Source organism: Oncorhynchus clarkii, chromosome 10 (assembly GCF_045791955.1).
Source record: "Oncorhynchus clarkii lewisi isolate Uvic-CL-2024 chromosome 10, UVic_Ocla_1.0, whole genome shotgun sequence".
Classification (NCBI taxonomy): Eukaryota; Metazoa; Chordata; class Actinopteri; order Salmoniformes; family Salmonidae; genus Oncorhynchus; species Oncorhynchus clarkii.
Window position 1 is genome coordinate 50,193,582 of NC_092156.1, and position 26,722 is coordinate 50,220,303.

Here is a 26,722-nt window from a genome sequence, read left to right on the forward strand (position 1 = left end):
CTGTCTTATGTAACCATACCAAACGTAACATATTATATACATTTGATTGTCCCGGATTTACTATGTTACGTCTAGTCTGAAACCAGGCTGTTCGTGTTTTCCTTAAATAATCTTTTGTCTCATGTAACCGTACCAAATGTAATTTACAGTATACGAAATTGATTGTTCCGGATTTAAATGTACTATGTTACGTCTATTCTATGAGACCAAGCTGCAACCGCAGGAGGCAAACAGGAACCAACCCACATTCTGCTGCTCACAGAATAATTGTGTTCAAGCCTACGTCGTCGTCACTCACTTCGAAGCCAAGGAATGTTGCTCTGGTCGCTGCATTGGGACAGAGGTGTTTTCAGTTTCCCGTTAACTCCAGAACGCGGACCGCTTTGCCTACAGTAACTGAGCGAGTTTGACATATTGGATATCTTTTTTTCGATAAACGAGAGCTGTACCGACGGCGGGCACTTTATTGAAGTCGTGTTGCTCTTCTCTTTATCAATTAGATTGCACTTTGAAATCGACCTCTCACCTACACGTTTGGGATCACGTTGAGGAATTGAAACGTAAGATTTTTGAAACTTTCCCTTGCATTACAATAATAGAATAGAATGCTCGACACAATGTCTGTTTGCTTCGAAAGTAAGCGCCTATGGTGCTGAGATGAAAGGAAATAGGAAATATCTATGAACACACGGACATCTATGCCTGAGAGGTAATTATTTTTATATTTAGCAACTTTTGATATGGGAACAAAAACTGCAGACTTGTCAGGCCATTACATTCTAAAAATAGCCTTGATTGCCTTGGGTTATTATTAGTAGGCTAAGGTTTAGCAGGTCTGAATTTTAAAGCTCATATGCAGTATTGTAATTACGTAGGAAGCTATTATAATTATTACCTATGTAAATAATTACATGTATGTATTGTTAAAATGAATCACCCGTTGAAATTAAGGGCACATTAACAAAGTCAAGAGGTGCCACTTGCATTATTTAATAGTACTGTAATAAGTCTTAGCCCAAATGATAAAGATGTTTTGCAATTGTGAGGTCCATTGTTTATGATCCCTTAACCTTCATGTATCCAGTGACAGTATAGTTGTTTTTCCTGTTTGTACCTCAAATCCAACTCTCTCTCCCCCTCACTCGGTCTCTCTCTATGTCTCTCTCTCTCTCTCTTTCTCTCACCATGGGTCATCGTACAGAGAAGAGGCTGGACGAAGAACACTGCTGGTGCTAGCCTGGGAATTATTCATCAACAGATCTGCTGATAAAAAGCAAACAACTTCTGTGGGATAAAAACCATTTTTTGGGGGGGGTCATCTGAGATACTGAGATATGGGTTCTAGCCTGACATGTGCGGGCGTGGTGTGGGCTCTGCTCTCCTTCCTGTGTGCGGCGGCCTCCTGTGTGGGTTTCTTTATGCCATACTGGCTCCTAGGGTCCCAGATGGGTAAACCAGTCTCTTTCGGGACCTTCCGGCGGTGCTCGTACCCGGTGCGTGATGAGGTTCACCAGGCCACGGTGATGCTGGAGCAGTGTGGGCGTTACGCCTCGTTTCAGGGTATCCCCAGTTTGGAGTGGAGGATCTGTACGGTGGTGACAGGGGTGGGCTGTGGCCTGCTGCTCCTGGTGTCCCTCACGGCCCTGATGGGATGCTGTGTGTCTGACCTCATCTCCAGGACCATTGGACGGGTGGCCGGGGGCATCCAGTTTGTAGGGGGTAAGTTAAAATCATTAAGCGCTGTTAAGATTGGATGGGTGGAAGGATGGATGGGTGGAAGAAAGGATGGATACAATAATGAGTAGACTGACTCCTCCACCAATGGGTGTAGAATGTTATCGTTGAATGATTTAATAGAACGAAGCTGGGCTGAACGACGACTCCACAGTGTTATTTTTGGTTTCTCTGTTTGTCTTATTTTTCGGACCTTGGGGGTCTGAGGAGAGAGACATGAGGTGGTGATGGCGGGGGCGTCCTGATCCAGATGCAACACACTCAACATGTGGTGTGTGTCCTCTAAGAAAAATGCCTCTAAGAGGAAAGGCCTCTGTAGTAAATCAGAGCATACTGCTTCTCTTCCCCCTCATGCACTCATCCCCCTCTCCTCCATCTGTATAAAGACTTTGATCACTCTTTTCATGGGGTTGATTTAGTGTGACCTTTTCATGCTTGCATATCAGGGCCTCGGAGTCCTCGCTCTGTCTCTCTCAAATTCTGTATGCTTTAATGGCATGAATAACGAGGTCAATGTTGCCAAAGCGATACACATAAAAAGTATGAAAACAACCGGTACAACAATGAGAATATTAGCTATAATACAAGGCAAATCAGGGGGAGGAAAATAGGTTTATTCAAAAAGGACAAATCATGTTAGGAAGTAGATGATCATGCTCCCCTGTCCTCAGTGATTCTCTCCAGTGATTCTCCACAGAACAAAGGGACAGCATGTAGTTTTATAACCCAGCCCTAGCCTGTGGTTGACCAATTATAATTCCTTGTAATAAAACTAGCCAATGGCCGAATAACAAAGTATCCTATTTCAGAAGACATATCCCTCCCATGTCTCTGACCCATTGCTCATTAATCCCCTATTACAGAAAAAACACTATTTCCATTGATCGTTATTACTCTTTTGACTTCTCGTCCTTTTGACCTCTCGTCCTTTTGACCTCTAGTCCTCTCTCTGCGTTGTGTATTTATCTTCAACATATTCTTACAGTATGTTACATCATTCTTCCACCAGAAATTCCATCATTTGGTGTTTTTTTTTATGGTGGTGGAAAACGCTGTCCAGAATCTCCCATAAGTGTTCAATTGGGTTGAGACAGAGAGGAAGAGGCCAAGTGAGAGGTTTTACTCCACCCTAAATTTGTCCACAAAAATAAGCCCATGAAGTGAGGAATTTTTGTATGGAGGTCAATGAGAAAGTATTGAATTTGGACAACAAAAAAATGTAATTGCCAATTTGCTACGTAAAGCTTATTTGATCGAATATATTACATTTTGTAATGGTTAAGTTTATAAAAGCATTGATATATATTGATATATATATTACTGGATGGTGTTTTGGCGACGTTAAATACAATTTATCTGGGAGTTATGCCTTCTGTCATAGAGATAGAGGAATCATCATGGATATAACCAGTGGCGATTTTAGCATGTTGGTGGGACAAAAAATCATTTTGTGGGGTGCATGCCAGCAAAGCCACTAGACAACACATTCATTGCACTATAATGGTGACAAGCGGTGCCCATAAACTGTTAGGGCCTACATAAAGCTGTCCCAACACCAGAGTCCCAACAGCAGTCCCAACGGCAGTTACCACTGCTAGACCTGGCTATCAGCGGAGCCTTGTCTGGCAGCAAAATAGTTCATTCAGCCTCATTTACTGCCTTTAAAAAAACATAGCTGATATGGCTGACTTGCTTACACAAATGTGGTTTCTACTGACAATCGAGGTGTACAAAATATGGCATAAGGGGACGACAAGTGGATAAGAGACATTGAGCGAGCTAAGATGGACGTAGTCAATATAACTTTGTTCAGCACTTTTGAAATGTACACCAACAGAATTCAGAACATGGGCTGTTCTTAGTATTCTCCCTGTACACTAAGTCAGAACCGTGCTCACTTGAACAGCAAGGTGGCGCGGTGGTCCTTCGTGGGCAAACTTTGTTATCAAAGTCTGGCATTCTGTGAAGGTATGGTGCTTTCAAGACAACTGGGAACTCGGGTGGGGGGGGGGGGGGGGGGTAGAATCATGAAGATGCCAGTTATCTTCAGGTCGTAGACCTAGAAAGGGGCCCGAGTTCCGAATTTACAATTCTCAGTTGAATTAAAGTTTTCCCAAGTGCCCAGTTGTCTTGAACTCACTGAAGTCAGATTTGGAAGTTCCGAGTGAATTTGTTGATTTGGGAGCGGCACAAATCATGCTTCATTGACAGCTCAATGTTTATAATTTTAAACTAGGAAAAGAGACCCTTTAATCTTAGACTTGTGACCACACTGCCAATCCACTGAATAGCAGGCTAGTGATTGCTTTGCAAGACACTGATTCCTTCCAAACCACTCATTGTTGAATTTGCGATTTCCAACTTGTTGTTTATGTCCAATGGCCGATGAGCACCGATACTTTTTATTTATAATTTCTTCATTATTTCTCAGTTGAATTAAAGTTTTCCCAAGTGCCCAGTTGTCTTGATTCATGATGATATCTTCTTGCTAAGATATTGAAGTATGATATTGACATGATCAGTCCAATCAAAGCCACTAGCTATAATGTGATTTGACTTCATTTTATCTGTGGCCAATGACATTGTTCCTTCTTGGATGGGAACTTCTAATGTAGATCTACCCTTAGACTTGGCGGTGATGTACTGTCCCCATGAGTGACAGAACAGTGAGCCAATCACGCCGCAGCGCTCTGTATTTTCTGCTGGCTTGCATCACCACCACCACAGAAAGCATTTAGAGAGGCTGCCTTACTCAAGAAAACAAAAAAGAGACCATGTTTGTACGTGGCTTTATTAACTCAATGATATATATATATTTTTCTACATTGTTTGCAAACTGATATGTGACACATATTAATGCCAAAATAACATGCAATACTGGGAAAGCCCCCCCCAAAGAAATGTGGGCCACCTGCCCTGAATGACGGGTCACCACTGGATATAACCCGTTTTACCACACATATTGCCATTGAGGGCTTCCACCATTTCTTAAAGTTGTCAACTGGGTGGGGATTCCTATGAGTTGGTAGCAATCAGCCAATGAATAAGAAAATGGACTAGGCCTCAATGGTGCTGCCCATGCTGTCACAGACACTATTGTGGCACAGATACAAACATGGCCTGTTGTTCACTCACGTATCTGTCCTTTCATTGGCTAGAATGGTCCCACCTGATCTCTCCTGCCTGCCTGCCTTCTATCTTTGAGGACATCTATTTCCATTGTTAGAGCTGTCTTGTCAATATAATAGACAATCTTTGGTTGAGATCTGGTGACTGAGATGGCCATGGCATATGGTTTACATAGTTGTCATGCTCATCAAACAATTTGTGACATCTCGTGCCCTGTGGATGGGACATTGTCATCCCATGGAGGCATAGCCATGGTGTTCAAAAGTACTGTAATTTCTAAACAGTTTACCCAATATGGATGGAAATGCCCTCAGATTAAAGCTGACAGTTTAACCTCCTAGTCATTGTATCATCTCAAATCCAAAGTGCTGGAGTACAGAAAAAAAAAAAAAAAAAAAAAAAAAAAAATGTGTTACTGTCTAAATATTTTTGGACCTCACCGAGTACGGTTACATGTACACAATAATACAGTTATTGTGGATAGTGAGATTAGTGTAATAGTTTGTTTAAAACGTTTACATGCTTTGCAAGAACAACAATTTCCCAAATAATCCAATTTACATGGACACATCTGAAATCAGGCTACCTGATGGGACTGAAATAAATGCGGAAAATCACCAATCAAAATAAACGTTCTACCAAAGCAACCATGTTATTTTTGCAAAGCCTATTTGATTCTGAGTTCCGACATATGAAGTTTGTTTGTGTGAACCATTTCTAAGATGTTTTTCTGAACTCACTTCACTCGTGCAAAAGAGGGAGGCTTTCCCCACTGGTGCAGGTACATGTACAGATCAAATAAACTTCTTGAACTCTGATTAAGCTGTTTACATGTCCTAATAATTTGTACATTTGCTCAGAAAACCAGGTGTTTTAATTGGCGTATGCTAACCTAGATTTTTACCTTACACCAATCAAGATAGTCACGTAAACGCTTTACTCTGCTTATTGCCACAATCAGTTTAATACTGAATTATTAGTGTGCATGTAAACATACTGTATCTCTCCCCTCTCTCAGGAGGGCACTGGCCATTTCATGCACGATAAATATCTCCCGACATTTTGCTCTCTGAGAACACAGCGTCCGCCTCATTATTTATTAATGAAAGAGGAGGGAGACTGTTTATCCTACTCAATTCTCCTCTAAATTATTTTCTATGGTCCATGCAGTGGTTCTTACATGCTCAGAAATACACTTGCATTAGGTAATGGCTATAATGCCAGCAGTGGGGATTCTTAGAGATCCTCGCTTATGAAATGATACAATACTTTATCTCAATTTTCATGGAAATTGTATTGCAATTTTCAAGGAAATTCACTTGTTAAGTAACTAACGATTTTCTGTTTATTCAGTTCATATCAACATAGTACTGAGTAATGAGTCTTAATACTTATGTAAATGTGATTTTTCTGTTTAATTTTCAATAAATGTACAAACATTTCTTCATCTGTTTTTGGGGGATTGTATGGGAAAAAAACAATTGAATCAATTTTAGAATAAGGTTGTAACGTAACAAGCGAGGAGCGGAGCGATCCCATTATGACTGGAGCATGGAGCGAGATTCCCAAAGGCTGGAGCATAGGCCTTCTCGTCCGCTTCAATTTCGCTTCTGGCCTGCTCTCCAGGCACCATCTCACGAGTCTGAAGCCACAGACTGGCCAAAACTTTCTAAATATGAATTTAGAAAAATAATTTCAAAAGCATTGTCATTTAAAAAAAAATGTATTTCATTCTGTATTTCAAGTAAATCACAGCCTATATGTGAAATGTATAGACTATAATGATTTAATACAACAAAATGTTTAAATGCTGAGCGCTTTGTTCCTACCAGCCTATTGTGTTGCACTCGCAAATGCTTCACAATGTATTTCTATGTAGGGTACAGCCTTGAAATAATATAGCCTAAATAATGAATTTGTTCCTTCTTGGGAAGTAAAGTGGAAAGCGGCATTGTTGTCATCAACATATTGTTGCATCTGCTGCATTCATGCAAACTAAAGAGTGAACGGTCGGCAAATGATCTCGTGGTCAAGCAACAACAACTGCGCTCATTGAGCAACAGGGGCCGGGGCTTGGTGAGAGAAAGAGAGAGCCGATGCAAGTAGCACAGTAAATTATAAAAACAGAGTGGTGTATCACTTTAACCTCTTTGATCTCTAGGGGCGCTATTTCATTTTTGGATAAAAAACGTTCCCGTTTTAAGCGCGATATTTTGTCACGAAAAGATGCTCGACTATGCATATTCTTGACAGTTTTTGAAAGAAAACACTCTGAAGTTTCAGAATCTGCAAAGATATTGTCTGTAAGTGCCCCAGAACTCATTCTACAGGCGAAACCAAGATGATGCATCAACCAGGAAATGAGCAGAATTTCTGAAGCTCTGTTTTCCATTGTCTCCTTATATGGCTGTGATTGCGCAAGGAATGAGCCTACACTTTCTGTCGTTCCCCCAAAGTGTTAGCAGCATTGTGACGTATTTGTAGGCATATCATTGGAAGATTGACCATAAGAGACTACATTTTCCAAGTGTCCGCCTGGTGTCCCTGCGTCGAAATTGGAGCGTAAAGCCAGGTGCAATTATTTTTCCATTTGAGAGCAAGGAGAAACCAGGCTTCCACGAAGGATATATCATTGAAGAGATATGTGGAAAAACACCTTGAGGATTGATTCTAAACCACGTTTGCCATGTTTCAGTCGATATTATGGAGTTAATTTGGAAAAAAGTTTGCGTTTTGAGGGCTGAATTTTCGTTTTTTTTTTTTTTTTTTTTTTTTTTTTTGGTAGCCAAATGTGATGTACAAAACGGAGCTATTTCTAATACACAAAGAATCTTTTTGGAAAAACGGAGCATCTGCTATCTAACTGAGAGTCTCCTCATTGAAAACATCAGAAGTTCTTCAAAGGTAAGTTATTTTATTTGAAGGCTTTACTTGTTTTTGTGATAGTTGCCTGCTAAATGCTAACGCTAATGCTAACGCTAATGCTAACGCTAAATGCTACGCTAGCTAGCTACTGTTACACAAATGATTGTTTTCCTATGGTTGAAAAGCATATTTTGAAAATCTGAGATGACAGTGTTGTTAACAAAAGGCTAAGCTTGAGAGCTAGCATATTTATTTCATTTCATTTGCGATTTTCATGAATAGTTAACGTTGCGTTATGGTAATGAGCTTAGGTCTATAAATAGAATCCCGGATCCGGGTTTGGTCGTCGCAACAGGTTAAAACCTCTACAGGATCAGTGGGTCCCCCACGGGACAGTTGCGCTAACATAGGCTAATGCAATTAGCATGAGATTGTAAGTAACAAGAACCTTTCCCAGGACATAGACATCTGATATCTGCAGAAAGCTTAAATTCTGGTTAACCGAACTGCACTGTTCAGTTTACAGTAGTTATTACAGTGAAATAATACCATGCTATTGTTTGAGGAGAGTGCACAGTTATGAACTTAAATGGGGCTGGAATAATACATTATGGCCTTTCTCTCTGCCTTTCAAAGATGGTCCGAAAAAACAAAAAAAACGCATGTTTTTTTTCTTTGTATTATCTTTTACCAGATCTAATGTGTTATATTATCCTACATTCATTTCACATTTTCACAAACTTCAAAGTGTTTCCTTTCAAATGGTATCAAGAATATGCATGTCCTTGCTTCAGGCCCTGAGCAGTTAGATTTGCTTATGTCATTTTAGGCGAAAATTGAATAAAAGGGGCAGATCCTTAACATTGAAATTAAGTAAATACCTAAACTGGTCCGTGCATCAATACTGGTATATAGTAAAATAAGAAATACCGTCCATCCCTATTCTACTCTAGCTGTATGATGCTAGCTACCACAGGAGACAAAAGGAAGAAGTGGAAAAGCAATCTGTATCCGACAGACGTGTGATTGGTTCTTCGAGCTTCTGAGATTCCAGTGAATCCCACGTGAGATATCAAAACTAAATTATTGAAAGATAACCTAAAATACCATAAAAAAATGTGAAAATATTGTGATATGATATTTTGGCCATATCACCCAGCCCTAGCACAGCTCAGCACAACACACTGAGCACTACTGTGTCTAGACAGGTTAGGGCTATATGTTCTGTTCTGTTTTGCATGCTTTAAATCCCAGTATGAAGGATGAGGTTCAGATGGAGCCTTGCATAGGTAATATTTCACTGTTTCAGACGATTTACGAGTTATCCAGAAACCAAAAGCTAAACCAAAGCTGTGAAATTGATCCTATTCGCTTGAGAGGCTATATCATATATTATTGTATGGTAAAGCACAAAATGTGTGCTCTTGGAAGTATTTCACCTCTTGGATGTGTGAGAGAAGGAACAAAAAAATCATATTATTCTGTCTGTTTATTTTCATGCTTTTCAGTCTGTCTGTTTGGTCTCTGTCACTCTGTCTATCAGTTCTTCTATCAATCTACTACAGCATACATATCCACATATCCACAGGTGCCAGGTGGTACTTGTCTGCTCATCTTCCAACCAATCCCTTGTTTCTCTTTCCTTCTCCCTGGTCTCCAAACTCTAGTCTTTTTAAGTATAACACTGTTCTCTTTGCAATCAATCTCCCATTCATTTCCCACAAAGGGCCCCATACCTCCAGTCTCCCTAATGTATGGCCCGGCAGTCCATCAAAAGAGGGAGAGATAGGTAGTGGAGGGGAGGAAAGAGACAGAAGGACAGAGAGAGGGAATGAGCGAGGGAGGAAGAGATCGCACAAAGGAATAGCAGTAGAGTAAATCAGTGACCTGAAGACAGCATGGACTGGATTGGCTGGTTCCTCAAATAGAGACTGAACATGCTGCTGTGGAAATTATACCCTTCTCAACTGGAGACTCACTCATGTAAATATGTCAATTATCCTCCAAGAGAGGTCATCCTGTCAAAACAAGGGGAGATTTGAAGGAAAACAGGTTCATCAATTGCTAAAACAACAAGCGAGTTTCTTTCCCAGAAACCAGATCTGTGGCTTGTTTTGGTGAATCCAAACTGATCAGGCAAATGCCATATACACTGCTCAAAAAAATAAAGGGAACACTTAAACAACACAATGTAACTCCAAGTCAATCACACTTCTGTGAAATCAAACTGTCCACTTAGGAAGCAACACTGATTGACAATACATTTCTCATGCTGTTGTGCAATTTGAATAGCCAATAGGTGGCTATTATAGGCAATTAGCAAGACACCCCGAATAAAGGAGTGGTTCTGCAGGTGGTGACCACAGACCACTTCTCATTTCCTATGCTTCCTGGCTGATGTTTTGGTCACTTTTGAATGCTGGCGGTGCTTTCATTCTAGTGGTAGAATGAGACGGAGTCTACAACCCACACAAGTGGCTCAGGTAGTGCAGCTCATCCAGGATGGCACATCAATGCGAGCTGTAGCAAGAAGGTTTGCTGTGTCTGTCAGCGTAGTGTCCAGAGCATGGAGGCGCTACCAGGAGACAGGCCAGTGCATCAGGAGACGTGGAGGAGGCCGTAGGAGGGCAACAACCCAGCAACAGGACCGCTACCTCCGCCTTTGTGCAAGGAGGAGCAGGAGGAGCACTGCCAGAGCCCTGCAAAATGACCTCCAGCAGGCCACAAATGTGCATGTGTCTGCTCAAACGGTCAGAAACAGACTCCATGAGTGTGGTATGAGGGCCCGACGTCCACAGGTGGGGGTTGTGCTTACAGCCCAACACCGTGCAGGACGTTTGGCATTTGCCAGAGAACACCAAGATTGGCAAATTCGCCACTGGCGCCCTGTGCTCTTGACAGATGAAAGCAGGTTCACACTGAGCACGTGACAGACGTGACAGAGTCTGGAGATGCCGTGGAGAACGTTCTGCTGCCTGCAACATCCTCCAGCATGACCGGTTTCCATTGATAATTTTTGTGTGATTTTGTTTTCAGCACATTCAACTATGTAAAGAAAAAATATTTAATAAGAATATTTCATTCATTCAGATCTAGGATGTGTTATTTTAGTGTTCCCTTTATTTTTTTGAGCAGTGTATATACACACAAACACTACCGTTCAAAAGATTGGGGTCACTTAGAAATGTCCTGTTTTGAAAGAAAAGCAAAATAAATTACATTAAAATAACATCAAATTGATCAGAAATACGGTGTAGACATTAATGTTGTAAATAACTATTGTACCTGGAAACGTCAGATTTTTTAAATGGAATATCTACATAGGCGTACAGAGGCCCGCACCAGTCTCAACGTCAACAGTGAAGAGGCGACTCCGGGATGCTGGCCTTCTAGGCAGAGTTGCAAAGAAAAAGCCATATCTCAGACCTGCCAATGAAAATAAAAAATTAAGATGGGCAAAAGAACACAGATACTGGACAGTGGAACTCTGCCAAGAAGGCCAACATCCCGGAGTCGCCTCTTCACTGTTGACGTTGAGACTTGTGTTTTGTGGGTATAATTTAATGAGGCTGCCAGTTGAGGACTTGTGAGGCGTCTGTTTCTAGACACTCTATTGTAGTTATCCTCTTGCTCAGTTGTGCACTGGGGCCTCCCACTCCTCTTTCTATTCTGGTTAGAGCCAGTTTGCTCTGTTCTGTGAAGGGAGCAGTACACAGCGTTTTACCAGATCTTCAGTTTCTTGGCAATTTCTCACATGGAATAGCCTTCATTTCTCAGAACAAGATTAGACTGACGAGTTTCAGAAGAAAGTTCTTTGTTTCAGGCCATTTTGAGCCTGTAATCGAACCCGCATATGCTGACGCTCCAGATACTCAACTAGTCTAAAGAAGGACAGTTTTATTTCTTTTTTAATCAGAACAACAGTTTTCAGCTGTGCTAACATAATTGCAAAAGTGTTTTCTAATGATCAATTAGCCTTTTAAAATAAACTTGGATTAGCTAACTCAATGTGCCATTATAACACAGGAGTGATGTTTGCTGACAATGGGCCTCTGTACGCCTATGTAGATGTTCCATAAAAAATCTGCTGTTTTTTCTAGCTAGTCATTTACAATATTAACAATGTCTACACTGTATTTCTGATCAATTTGATGTTATTTTAATTGACAAAAAAATGTGCTCTTCTTTCAAAAACAAGGACATGTCTAAGTGACCCCAAACTTTTGAATGGTTGTGTAAATTAAAGGAGCAGTGCAGATTTCAGCCTGTTCCGGTGGGATGGAGTTTTTGACAGTAATTGCCATGTTATTCTTGTTATTAAGTGTTGTTTGTTTAGTTTAAAAAACATTTGGACACTCTTGGAAACTAGATGGTGCATCAAGAGATTTCATCCTGCAAAATTTCAAGTAAATAAATAAACAGCTAGTTTTCCACTCCTCACTCAGACCATTCCCAGACACTTTCAGCTAAGCTAATTTTTGTACTTTTTTTTAATCATCAAAAACAATCACAGTAAGGTACTTAATTGTTACTAATAAATATGATATTGAGATACAGCTGCATTGGACCATTAAGCACCGGTAATTTCTCTGAAGCGATCCTTCTCTGAAGCAAGCCTGATCCCAGATCTGTTTGTGCTGTCTTGCCAACTGACCAGGCAGGGTACATCTGAGTACTTTGGGTCCTTTTCCATTCCCAAAAGAAACAAAAATAACTTCTTAGCAAAGAGCAATTTCTCAAGCAAGAATTTTGCTAGGACTGTCTGGGAGTGGTCTGAGTGGGGAGGGGAAAACTGAAAACTAGCTGTTAATGGCAGAAAGGTTTGGAAATGTATTTCTTATTGGTTTAAGTTCTTCCAGTGCCTTACAATGTCAATATTGTAGATATTTTTAGGGTGTGTTTTTTTTTAAGTCCAATTGCTGTCAAAAAGTTGATTTCCCTGTATTTGATAGATATTTCCACAATACTGTGAAATTGTGAAAATGACCATTTCGCAGTCTTAAGTGTAAGAGCTGTTTGAAAAGACAGCTTGAAATTTAAGCATGTTTTGGTGGAATGGAGTTTTGGCCTGCCTAGTGACATCACCAGCCAGTAAATTAGTTAACAGACAAATAAGAAAGAGAGTTGTAGATGCAAAAGGAGACTTGGTGGCACCAGATTGAAGAGCAGGCAGTTTACTGTACACATGTTTGGGGGATTATTTTGACTTGAACGAATTGCAAAAATCGCTGAAGTTGGAGACTTTTATTTCCCTCACCAACTTTAAACATTAACTATCTGAGCAGCTAACCATCTGTAAATAGCCCACCCAATCTACCTACTTCATCCCCATACTGTTTTTATTTTATTTACTTTTCTGCTCTTTTGCACACCAGTATCTCTACTTGCACATCATCATCTGCTCATTTATCACTGTTAATGTTAATCTGCTAAATTGTAATTATTCACTCCTATTTATTGCCTACCTCCTCATGCCTTTTGCACACACTGTATATAGACTATTTTTTCTACTGTGTCATTGACTTGTTTATTGTGTTATTGGCTTGTTTATTGTTTACTCCATGTGTAACTCTGTGTTGTTGTCTGTGTCACACTGCTTTGCTTTATCTTGGCCAGGTCGCAGTTGCAAATGAGAACGTGTTCTCAACTAGCCTACCTGGTTAAATAAAGGTGAAATAAATAAATAAACAGCCCACTTGGAGTTTGCCAAAAGGCACCTAAAGACTCACAGGCCATAAGAAACAAAATTCTATGATCTGATGAAACCAAGATTGAACTCTTTGGCTTGAATGCCAAGCGTCACATCTGGAGAAAACCCGTCACCATCCCTATGGTGAAGCATGGTGGCAGCATCATGCTGTGGGGATGTTTTGTAGTGGCAGGGACTGGGAGACTCATCAGGATCGAGGGAAAGATGAATGGAGCAAAGTACAGAGAGATCCTTGATGAAAACCTGCTCCAGAGCATTCAGAACCAGAGACTGGGGCGAACATTCACCTTCCAACAGTACAAAAACCCTAAGCACACAGCCAAGACAATGCAGGAGTGGCTTTGGGACAAGTCTCTGAATGTCCTTGAGTTGCCCAGCCGGAGCCCGGACTTTAACCCGATTGAACATCTCTGGAGATTTTATCTGACAGAGCTGGAAGAGGATCTGCAGAGAAGATTGTGAGAAACTCCCCAAATACAGGTGTGCGAAGCTTGTAGCATCATACCCAAGAAGATTCAAGGCTATATGGCTGCCAAAGGTGCTTCAACAAAGTACTGAGTACGGATCTGAATACTTATGTCAATGTGATATTTCAAAAAAACTGTTTTTGCTTTGTCATTATGGGGTATTGTGTGTGGATTGATGAGGGAACAAATCTATTTAATCCATTTTAGAATAAGGCTGTAACGTAACAAAATGTGGAAAAAGTAAAGGGATCTGAATACTTTACGTATGCATGTGTGTCATGGTGTCACTGTTCTTTCCATTCTTGTGGGTTTTGGAGAGCTTGTCAGGGGCCTGTGAGTCTGCCTACAGAATGTTTGTAATGCCTTGGAATTCACATAGAATGTCAGAGTGCAGGACATTCTAAACCCTCCCCGCCACCCCCACCATCTCACCACTCCAGAAAATAAAGCCACCTACAGCTGCCACTTTCCATGGCCACATAATAGGTTATGCTGCCTTGCTATGTGGCTGTGAGGGCAGGCAATGCTCCAGTGCTTAGGGTGGGCTTCTATATACTGTTTTGGTTGGCTGCTGCTTGCAACTGCTCTCATTTTCACTATCAGACATTAGATCTTGTCAATTCAAGACAGCTGGGAAAGGGAAAGCTGATATCTATGGGTACACTCACAATACCGCATCCGCAAATGATTTAGCTTTGAAGTTTTTAGCAATCAGTTGGCAAGAAGAAACGGATCTGTTGTGCTGATAAGATCTTTCATTATAGGTTTTTATATCCTTGACATGTTTTTCACTTTGAGTGTTTCCCTGCCTCATTCTGGTTCTGTTTAATCTGAACATATTCCCCAGACAACATCTTGCGTTTGCTAATACCGTCATTCCTGAGCTGAATTGCTGTAGCAGCAGGCAGACTCTGTGAAAGTCTGAAGATATAATCACTACACAAACACCCAAGGTTTAAGACAGATTCCAATCCACCCTTTTATCAACAGTCTTTATAGGAATACATCAGCAATGAGGCCAATTTGTAGCAATCATGGAAATGTGAGATTCAGAGATATTTTTAAATATTGCATCATCACCCTTTGCTTAAATTCCAGTTACTTGCCGGTTTAATTATACAAACATCACCAATTGGGATGTTTAGAACCATCTTAACAAGTAAAAGACACTGTAAAAGGGTTCAGTCCAGAGAGCATGGCAAATGTATTGGAACCAGTCTGTTTAGTCCAGGGGCACAGTAGGGCTACTGGCAGGCTTGATTCAGCCCAGAGGGAGATCTTTGAAAGCTACACAGTCTCCTTTGTTCTCCAGCCTCACGGACGTGCCAGTGGCATTATGCCTCCTCTGACCAATCACCTTCTATGGAAAATCTATTGGCTTTCATTATATTATAGCCTGCAAATAGACAACTTTACTTCAGTTGATCCCTTTCTCTCTACAGCTGTCAAGGTTAGTCTCAGACAAGGAGGTAAGTCTCAGGCATTGTTCAGAATCGTAACCCCATACGCACTCAGGCAAGTGAACCGGACAAACACACACACACACACACACCACAGTACAGTCATTTAGACATCCAATCCAATATGGAGTAAATCACCGCCTCTCAGGCAGGTTGTTAAATATGCAGAGTGGTTGCGTTGCATAATTAACAGCTGTAAATTGCCTCGTGACCAACTTTCTCATTTCCCCTCATGACTGTCTGTCAACTCTGCTGCTGCACACACTGTCCTGCTTTCAGAAGCCAATCACAGTAGATGTTTTATTCTCCTTGGTAATAACAGTTTGGTTGGTGACTGTCTGAAGTTCTTTACTCTGCGGTCAGTGTCCTGTAGGGGTTCAGAAGGCTAAATGGAATGGTGCTGGGTTGGTTGACTGCTATTCTCTTACCCTGTGGTCAGGGACAGAGTAGGGGTGCACATACACACATACAAATCTAAATTGCGCCTGGGCTGGAATATTACATTATGGCCTTTCTCTTGCATTTCAATTTTTTTATATTGCATTTCAAAATAATGTTTTTTCCCCTTTGTATTATCTTTTACCAGATCTATTATGTTCTCTTACATTTCTTTCACATTTTTACAAACTGCAAAGTGTTTCCTTTCAAATGGTACCAAGAATATCCTTGTTTCAGGGCAGTTAGATTTGGGTATGTCATTTTAGGCGAAAATTGAAAAAAAGGGGTGGATTCTTAAGAGTCATCCGCATCCATAGGTTCGGTTTGCACCTAGCAGAACTTGGCTAGGTGAAGCGACTGTATGTGCTCGCATACTCCCTAAAGACCTTTGCTTGAAAAACTTGAGAAAAAAACTGCAATATTGCTGCTGTTTATCTCTCTTGAGCCACCGTGCAACAACATAGCCAGTAATGCTTCCTCAAAATAATCTGAATTTATCTAAGATAAATCAAGAGATCTGTAATAAATGTTGACATTTTTTCAGAGGATGTCTTAGTTCCACAATTTTACGTCTAGCTAAGATATTTGGTGCAGTACTTCATGAAATCTAGTAGTGCACTGCAGACAGTAGGGCGTAGCTGCTGCTGTGCTTTCGTCAAATGACAACAAACACTTAATTGAAGAATCCCGTCCAAAGTTCCCACCCCTACTGTTGACCGATCACCAATGAAAGGGTGTAGACTTCGGCTACCGAACTTCGACTTTCCTCAAGAAAAAAATGTGTGCGCAAACAGCCGACAACCCCCCCCCCCCCCCGCCTAACATCAAAGCGAACAAAAATGTCATCATAATATATGCTCAAACTGTTTCGACTGGGATGCATGCGACAGGCTTTACACAAACGTAGCACACGTTTGCTGTTTTTCTTCCTACCGTTTCTTCTCCCACTTCTGATTTCTCTAAAGCTCATCCTTTGCTGTCTTTTTAATCCTACATCATTTATATCCCTCTCCCTCTTAAACCCACAACCATAAGTCTATATTGCTCCCTTTTTCTTACTCTCGCCTCCTTAAAGACCCATTGGAGTCAAAAACATGATTTTTCCTGTGTTTTCTATACAGTGAGAATACCAAACATTAGGAACACTTTCCTATTCCTGAGTTGCACCGCCCCCCCCCCCCCCACCCCCCAATTTGCAGAGGGGTAGGCCATCATTGTAAATAATAATTTGTTCTTAACTGACTTGCCTAGTTAAATAAAGGTTAAATACATTATAACATTTTTTTTGTCTGGAGATGGACTCTTAAAGGTGTGGAAAGCTGTGATGCTGGCGCATGTTGGCCAATGTTGAATGCAATGATTCCCACAGTTGTCAAGTTGGCTGGGTGTCCTTTGGTTGGTGGCCCATTCTTTATACACACGGGAAACTGTTGAGCGTGAGAAACCCAGCAGCATTGCAGTTCTTGAAACAAACTGGTGTGCCTGGCACCTACTACCATACCTCGTTCAAACACACTTACAATAAATCTTTTGAATCTTCTGAATGGCACACACACACAATCCATGTCTCAACTGCAGCTAGCGACTGGAACAAGCTGCAAAAAACACTCAAACTGGACAGTTTTATCTCCATCTATTCATTCAAAGACTCAATCATGGACACACTTACTGACAGTTGTGGCTGCTTTGCGTGATGTATTGTTGTCTCTACCTTCTTGCCTTATTTGCTGTTGTCTGTGCCCAATGTTTGTACCATGTTTTGTGCTGCTACCATGTTGGGCTGCTGCCATGTTGTGCTGCTGCCATGCTGTGTTGTCATGTGTTGCTGCAATGCTATGTTGTTTTCTTAGGTCTCTCTTTATGTAGTGGTGTGGTATCTCTTGTCGTGATTTCGTCCTATATTTGTATTACATTTTATCCCAGCAGGAGGCATTTTGCCATTTGGTAGGCCGCCATTGTAAATAAGAATATGTTCATAAATGACTTGCCTAGTTAAGTGAAGGATAAATTAAAAAAAATGGATTCAAGGCTTAAAAATCATCCTTTAACCTGTCTCCTCCCCTTCATCCACACTGTTTGAAGTGGATTTAACAAGTGACATCAATAAGGGATCATAGCTTTCACCTGGTCAGTCCATGTCATGGAAACAGCAGGTGTCCTAAATGTTTCATACACTCAGTGTACATTTCCACACTATGAGATTGGAATAATACTGTGAAATTTGAAATAAAATATGACCATGCCCTTTTAGTGTCAGGTCAGTTTGAAAAGACCACCTGAAATGTCAGCCTTTTTTGACATCACCATGCAGTAAATGAGTTAATATAGCAATAAGAAAGAGATTTCCAAACTTCTCTGCCAATTTTTTTTCCCTCACCACTCAGACCAGTCCCAGACATTCCTAGCAAACTTCTTGCTTGAGAAATTGATCTTAGTTAAGAAGCTATTTTTGTTTCTTTTTGGCCATTTTAACTGAAAACAATCACAGTAAGGTACTTAATTGTCACTCAGAAATTCTTATATTGAGATAAAAATGGCTGCATTTGACCTTTTTTAAAGTGTGCCATGCTTGTGCAGCTCAAGACTTTCTCTTCCAAGCTAAATTATGATGAACTTAAAGCTGATCTTACACTGACTAGGGTACAGTGAATAAATCAACATATGAAGCTGTAACTTAGCTCATTCCTGCCTACCTAAAGGCCCAATGCAGCCATTTTTATATTGATCTAAAATAATTTCTGGGTAGTACCTACTGTAGGGGAGAGTTGGGTAAGTTGAGCCACCCTTGTTTCTAGGAAACCATACACAAAATTAATAATTTGACCAAATATTTAGGAAGTGGCCGTCATTTCATGGAGTTTGTGAAGTAATAAACCACATGGGCAAAGTGGTAAGCAGGTTAGGTCCAAAAAACATAAATTCATTTGTGTTCAAGGTTTCATGATGCTTGTATCTAAACCAAAGTAGATAATTATAAGACTGTTCTATACATCAGTTGGGGTCTCTATAAGATTCAATATGAAGTCCTAAACCTAAACCTAGCATGAAAGTGCATCCTTGTAGCTGTGTTGGCTTATATAGTCAAAATATTTGCCTTTGGGTGAGTTGAGCTAATGGTTGAGCAAGTGGCAAGTTGAGAAAATGTAATTGTTTTCTTCCCAGGCTTACCGATGAGATATGATGCAACAACAGGGCCTGGCCTATGTTAAAAGTGTATAAAAAAGTACAACGTGTTTGTTAGGTGTTAAGCATGTGTTAAAATATGTGTGTGATTAAAATTATTAAAAGATTAAAAGTGATTTGTAATTGAATTCATTACAGAAATTTGTAGGGGGCTTAACTTACCCTGTCCCACGGCTCAATTTAGGCCATACCCGAGACAACTCTGTTTTGGACAAGCTATGTTTTCAAACTGTAATGTTTACATGAATTCTGATTTATCTCCATGGATACACAACATCCTGAAATATATGTAGATATCCTTGTTAGAAAGAATACTATATTTCTCTTAACAGATTGATGCTGATTGTAAAAAGAAATGGCTCAATTTACCCCATCCTGCCCTACTGCTTTTTGTCTAAACTTTAAGTTCTGGCCTCCACCCAAAGTGTTTAAGGAAATGTGATTTCTAGTTCACTTGACTGCCAAGGAGCTACAGTATGCAACATACCAGGATAACCTCTGCTTCAAGCCCAAACTTGGAATTAACTAAACATCCCAATCAGACACAATGTTTGTAATTGTATTATCTGCAAGTGCAGTAACTCAGTTCTGCAATGTGCTGGAATGTCCAAAGCATTTGATACATCTAGGATCACAAGAATGCTGTATATACAATATGTTCCAAAAGAAATGTACAGTATATCCACTGTGAACCAGTATAGACATTGTTTACTTGATGGATATCATGTGTTGTAGCAACACTATCTAATGTTGTAAATATGTTGAACCATCCTCCACGGTATGATATGAGAGTCTTTCTCTCACAATCATCTAGGATTGTTATTCCCATGAAGCTCTCCTTCGTCAAGCATTTCGCAGCTATGAAATTAATTCATTAACATGCTTGAACACACACGTGCGCTCTCACCTTCACCCACACGTACTTATTGTCTCAATCTGAGCTCAGTGGAGTGATTGAGAAGACTCTCAGTGCCTCTGTATCTCTGACTGGCCTTATCGGGGGCCTGCTGACAACCGTGAAGTCTCTCCCCCATTGCGGAGAGAGGCACTGCAATGGGGGAGAGAGGCACCGCAATGGGGGAGAGAGGCACCGCAATGGGGGAGAGAGGCACCGCAATGGGGGAGAGAGGCACCGCAATGGGGGAGAGAGGCATCGCAATGGGGGAGAGAGGCACCACAATGGGGGAGAGAGGCACCGCAATGGGGGAGAGAGGCACCGCAATGAGGGAGAGAGGCACCGCAAATGCGGAGAAGGGTACTACGATGGGGGAGACTAGACGTAACACATTATACTAATGTCCTGCATTTACATGTACTATTTAACGTTTGGAATGGTAACATAAGACAAATGAAAGGAGGGTGGGTGGTTGGTGGGTATATAACGCAAACGTCTAGCAACCTAAAGGTTGCGAGTTAGAATCTCATCACTGACAACTTTAGCATTTTAGCTAATTTGCAACTACTTACTACTTTTTAGCTAACTATTTAGCATGTTAGCTAACCCTTCCAGCATATCAGAATGAGTTTTTCCCCACAAAAGGGCTTTATTACAGACCGAAATACTCAGTTTCATCACCTGTCCGGGTGGCTGGTCTCAGATGATCCCGCAGGTGAAGTCCTGGGCTGGCATGGTTACACTTAGTCTGCGGTTGTGAGGCCGGTTGGACGTCCTGCCAAATTATCTAAAACAATGTTGGAGGTAGCTAATGGAAGAGAAATTAGCATTTCATTATCTGGCAACAGCTCTGGTGGACATTCCTGCAGTCAGCATGCCAATTGCACGCTCCCTCAAAATTTGGCATTGTGTTGTTTGACAAAACTGCATTTTTTAGAGTAGGCTTTTATTGTCCCCAGCAGAAGGTGCACCTGTGTAAACTTCATTCTGTTTAATCAGCTTTTTGATATGGTCAGGTGGATGGATTACCTTGGCAAAGGAGAAATGCTCACTAACAGGGATGTACAGTAAACACATTTGTGCAAAATGTTTGATAGAAATAAGCATAAACAAAAAAAGAATCAGCTCATGAATCATGGGACCAACCCTTTACATGTTGTATTTATATTTTTGTTCGTAAGAAATGGGTGACGGACATCCACAAATGAATACATAACATATGAAACGTAACATGTCATACTAAACGTAGTGTTTCGGATTTGCGTACAGAATAATACGACCACGAGACCACGTTGGGGAGAGAGGCACCGCAAAGGAGATGTCATTTCAGACCAGGAGGAAGAAACCCAATTACACTCTGTCATGGTTTGAAGATTGGAGATACTCTATCCAAATCACACTCCCTATGTGGCTTGGAAACTGTTCTGTTCTTCCACCATCAGACTGGAGTTGATACCAGTTGAAGCAGTCTCCCTTTTTTTCTTCTTCTCCATGTAAAGAGCTGAGCTTTACAACACAACAACAACCTCTGACAACAAAAAAACAGGCAAAAGCAAGACGGCTCCCTACTTTCATCTGAGCAGCAGACTGACAATTTCAGAATACAACTTCAAAGACTCGCCGAAGGGTGTGAAAAATAAACCAGAAAGAAAGAAAGAATGAATATGTATGAGTCAGAGTGGTGAGACATCTTGAGGCACAATAATTAAGAATCCTCGCAGGGGGTGTCCTGATTTTAAAACAGAACTGTGCGGGCTAAATGAGAGTACCTCAACATTGTTTTGGCAGACGAGAGGAGTTATGGCTACCTGCTTGATTGAAGGACATCCACTCAGTGTTAAACCAGCAACTACATGTTATTCAGTGTTTGGTATTTAGGTCGGGATACAATCCCATCGTGTCGTGTTGCGCACTTGACATTGGATTGAATCATGCCCTTAGTGTTAGTGTTGTGTATACAGTGCCCATAACCGAAGTGAGACGAGATAAAGAGAGAATGTTCTTGCTTTAGTTAAAAGGATGCCATCCCCATAAGATAGTGTAAGAAGTCTTATACAGTGCCGGATGTAAACACCACATTTTCTCCTGGCACCTATTCTGCCGGTGTGTTGTGGCCTATGGCACTTCAGAGGTTTGTAAAAAAAAAACATCAACACATGCTGTGCTCTGTAGTGCTGCCGCTACTGCTCAGTTCAGTCAGTCAGTCTTGACCTAATTTTCCCACTCACACGTATCTATTCCCAGCCTCTAAAACCGTAGTCACAGACTCACTGTATACCGTCACACTATTGCACCCCCTTCTCTCTCCCTCTCTCTCTCTCTCACACACACACACACACACACACACACACCTCCTAATCTATGAACACCTCATTATCAGTACATACTGAAGTTATCTTCTCCCACTCATTCACAATCCCCTTGCTCCTTTCTCTGGCACGTTGTTTTGATCTTTTCCAATAGACACAGTCAAACTCTTTCCCAGTTAGTTTTTTCACCAAAATATCTACATTTTAGTTTGGAAGTTACTGTTTCCATGCACTGGGATCAAATTAATATAACAGAAAATACCTAGTGCTATAAGATACACTGACTATACTGTAGATGTCTGCAATAGTGGGATTTGATCAGAGGAATCATGCCCTTCTCTGCTCCTTTCTCTTCCCAGCATTATGCAGATCTGCAGTAGTGAGCCGAGTGTTATAATCTCTGGTATGGGGTGTTTTAGGTGTTGAAGTCGTAAGTCTCTGGGACTATACCAAATAGAATCCTATTCCCTACTATGGTGCACTACTTTTGATGAAAAGTGGTGCACTATAAAGGGAAAAGGGTGCCATTTCAAATCTGTTATTTGTCACATGCTTCCTAAACAACAGGTGTAGACTAACAGGGAAATGCTTTCAGGCTCTTCCTAACAATGCAGAGAGAAAAATATAAATAATAGAAAAATAATAACACAATAAATAAATACACCATGATAACTTGGCTATATACATGGGGTACCAGTAACCGAGTCGATGTGCAGGGGTACGAGGTAATATGTAAATATAGGAAGGGATAAAGTGACTAGGCAACAGTAAAAATATAAACAGTAGCAGCAGTATACAGTATGTGATGAGCCAGTAGCAGAGAGAACAGTCTATGACTTGTGTGGCTGGAGTCTGCAATTTTTTGGGGCCTTCCTCGGACACAGCTTGGTATAGAGGTCCTGGATGGCAGGGAGCTCGGCCAAGTACACACTACCCTCTGCAGCGTCTTGCGGTCGGATGCCAAGCAGTTGCCATACCAAGCAGTGATGCAGCCAGTCAAGATGCTCTCAGCTGTAGAACTTTTTGAGCATCTAAAGGCCCATACCAAATCTTTTCAGCCTACTGAGGGGGAAGAGGTGTTGTCGTGCCTTCTTCATGACTGTGTTGGTGTGTGTGTGGACCATGATAATTCCTTAGTGATGTGGACAATGAGGAATTTCAACTACCGCAGACCAACTGTACTTCACCCACTGTTGGTCTGCCTACATCATCACCAGCATCATCAGAGGGACCTATGACATCAGAGGGACAGTTGTCTCCTTTTGAAATACATTGCTATTGCTACAGCTGAGCCCACTAGCTACATACATAATCAACAACACTGTCTCCAAGTGAGTGTCAGGGGTGACGCGATTGGCTGCCGGTGTGGTGATACTGATGATTTGTCTCCACAGATGGTTTGTTTACATAGCAGGTTAGGATAATTAACGTGGCAGGATATGTTAATTAACATAGGTTAAGAGAATGAGGTTAAGGTTAGGAAAAGGGTTAGGCTTAGCTACAATGCTACAGATGTTTTAGTGAAGTGTTCTAATCACACCGGTTTGAGCGTGCACTGCAGGGACCACTGTAGAATGATCACAGTGTATTCATATGTGTCAAAGGTCTTACTCACATCGGAGGTCGTAGCTGAATTTCTTATAAGCATCCGGATTAGTGTCCCGCTCCTTGAAAGCGTTAACTCTAGCCTTTAGCTCAGTGCGGATGTTGCCTGTAATCCATGGCTTCTGGTTGAGATATGTACAGTGGGGCAAAAAAGTATTTAGTCAGCCACCAATTGTGCAAGTTCTCCCACTTAAAAAGATGAGAGAGGCCTGTAATTTTCATCATAGGTACACTTCAACTATGACAGACAAAATGAGAAAAAAAAATCCAGAAAATCACATTGTAGGATTTTTTATGAATTTATTTGCAAATTATGGTGGAAAATAAGTATTTGGTCACCTACAAACAAGCAAGATGTCTGGCTCTCACAGACCTGTAACTTCTTATTTAAGAGGCTCCTCTGTCCTCCACTCGTTACTTGTATTAATGGCACCTTTTTGAACTTGTTATCAGTATAAAAGACACCTGTCCACAACCTCAAACAGTCACACTCCATTTTTTTTCTTCTAATTTTTCTGTCATAGTTGAAGTGTACCTATGATGAAAATTACAGGCCTCTCATCTTTTTAAGTGGGAGAACTTGCACAATTGGTGGCTGACGAAATACTTTTTTGCCCCACTGTGCGTACAGTCACTGTGGGGACATCGTCGTTGATGCATTTATTAATGAAGCCAGTGACTGAGGTGGTAAAAATCCTCAATGTTATCGGATGAATCCCGGAACATATTCCAGTCTGTGCTAGTGAAACAGTCCTGTAGCTTAGTATCCGCTTCATCGGACCACTTCCGTTTTAAGCACGTCACTGATAATTCCGGTTTTGAGTTTATGCTTGTAAAAAGGAATTAGGAGGATAGAGTTATGGTCAGATTAGCCAAATGGAGGGCAAGGGAGAGCTTTGTATGCATATCTGTGTGTAGGGTAAAGGTGATCTAGTTTTTTTGGATGCATTTGGAACGCATCCTCGACAGGCTCTGGCTGGCTGGATGTTCTTCTGTGACCACATGGTCTGCCAGCTCCCCTGCTGTCTGCTTCATGCCTCAATAGGGGGGATGAATATTATCTTATCTGAGCCTGTCTCTTTCCCCTGGTCCTCTGCTTCCACTGCTCAGTCAGGCCAGCAGGGTTAGGATCTGGGGGCTGCAGCCACAGACAGGAGAGTCATTGTATGTCACTTCAGCAAGCCATTACACACACCATCTCAGAATGTTCCCGAAATTATTTACAGTGCCTTGCGAAAGTATTCGGCCCCCTTGAACTTTGCGACCTTTTGCCACATTTCAGGCTTCAAACATAAAGATATAAAACTGTATTTTTTTGTGAAGAATCAACAACAAGTGGGACACAATCATGAAGTGGAACGACATTTATTGGATATTTCAAACTTTTTTAACAAATCAAAAACTGAAAAATTGGGCGTGCAAAATTATTCAGCCCCTTTACTTTCAGTGCAGCAAACTCTCTCCAGAAGTTCAGTGAGGATCTCTGAATGATCCAATGTTGACCTAAATGACTAATGATGATAAATACAATCCACCTGTGTGTAATCAAGTCTCCGTATAAATGCACCTGCACTGTGATAGTCTCAGAGGTCCGTTAAAAGCGCAGAGAGCATCATGAAGAACAAGGAACACACCAGGCAGGTCCGAGATACTGTTGTGAAGAAGTTTAAAGCCGGATGTGGATACAAAAATATAATAATATTGAAATGGAAGGAGTATTAGACCACTGCAAATCTACCAAGACCTGGCCGTCCCTCTAAACTTTCAGCTCATACAAGGAGAAGACTGATCAGAGATGCAGCCAAGAGGCCCATGATCACTCTGGATGAACTGTAGAGATCTACAGCTGAGGTGGGAGACTCTGTCCATAGGACAACAATCAGTCGTATATTGCAAAAGACCTGAGACTGGGACGGAGATTTGTCTTCCAACAAGACAATGATCCAAAACATAAAGCAAAATCTACAATGGAATGGTTCAAAAATAAACATATCCAGGTGTTAGAATGGCCAAGTCAAAGTCCAGACCTGAATCCAATCGGGAATCTGTGGAAAGAACTGAAAACTGCTGTTCACAAATGCTCTCCATCCAACCTCACTGAGCTCGAGCTGTTTTGCAAAGAGGAATGGGAAAAAATGTCAGACATACCCCAAGCGACTTACAGCTGTAATCGCAGCAAAAGGTGGCGCTACAAAGTATTAACTTAAGGGGGCTGAATAATTTTGCACGCCCAATTTTTCAGTTTTTAATTTGTTAAAAAGTTTGAAATATCCAATAAATGTCGTTCCACTTCATGATTGTGTCCCACTTGTTGTTGATTCTTCACAAAAAAATAAAGTTTTATATCTTTGTTTGAAGCCTGAAATGTGGCAAAAGGTCGCAAAGTTCAAGGGGGCCGAATACTTTCGCAAGGCACTGTATGTAGTTAGAAACCGGTAAGATTGGCATTCTTGAAACATTATTTCTGTTGAAATTAAATTAAGCTAATTGATTTCACCCAAATTGGCCATTTTTTAATTTATAGGATTCAGATAATATTAAATAAATATAGTACCGAACATCTGATTTGGATCCACCTTCTTCCAACCAATGAGTAAGACATGAGGAATTCCTCCAAAATGTAAAAGCCACCCACGGACTCCCCACGCCAATCCCAACCAGTACACAGTATCAGTTCTCTGATTGTCAAGTAGTATGTCATTCCTGTTCATTTTGTGAAGTGTACATACTGCATATAATTTAACAGATTTGGGATTTACATAGGCTTTTAGGGAACATTATGGAACGTTATTGAAGCTCAACCTTAGTTCAACCTTAATCTGTTCTGTTGTATAGTTATCACATGTTAACCGGAGTGACATTTACTCTCACAGGTGGCTAAAAATAACTTTCTGAAAGCCACACCCCTTTCCTTATTTAAGTGTTGT

General features: G+C 41.0%; 1 protein-coding gene across 2 annotated transcripts in view; it reads left to right on the top strand.

The window, feature by feature from the left end:
- Positions 1 to 316: 316 nt before the first annotated feature.
- Positions 317 to 26,722, top strand: part of LOC139419631 (LHFPL tetraspan subfamily member 6 protein-like) — a 56,687-nt gene continuing 30,281 nt past the window's right edge. The window contains exons 1-2 of one of the 2 annotated variants that reach the window (XM_071169614.1): positions 317 to 709; positions 1,188 to 1,719. In XM_071169614.1, coding sequence (XP_071025715.1) covers positions 1,335 to 1,719 — 385 coding nt within the window. In that variant the 5' untranslated portion in view covers positions 317 to 709; positions 1,188 to 1,334. The remainder of the gene's footprint in view (positions 710 to 1,187; positions 1,720 to 26,722) is intronic. The other variant, XM_071169615.1, reaches the window with a different exon arrangement.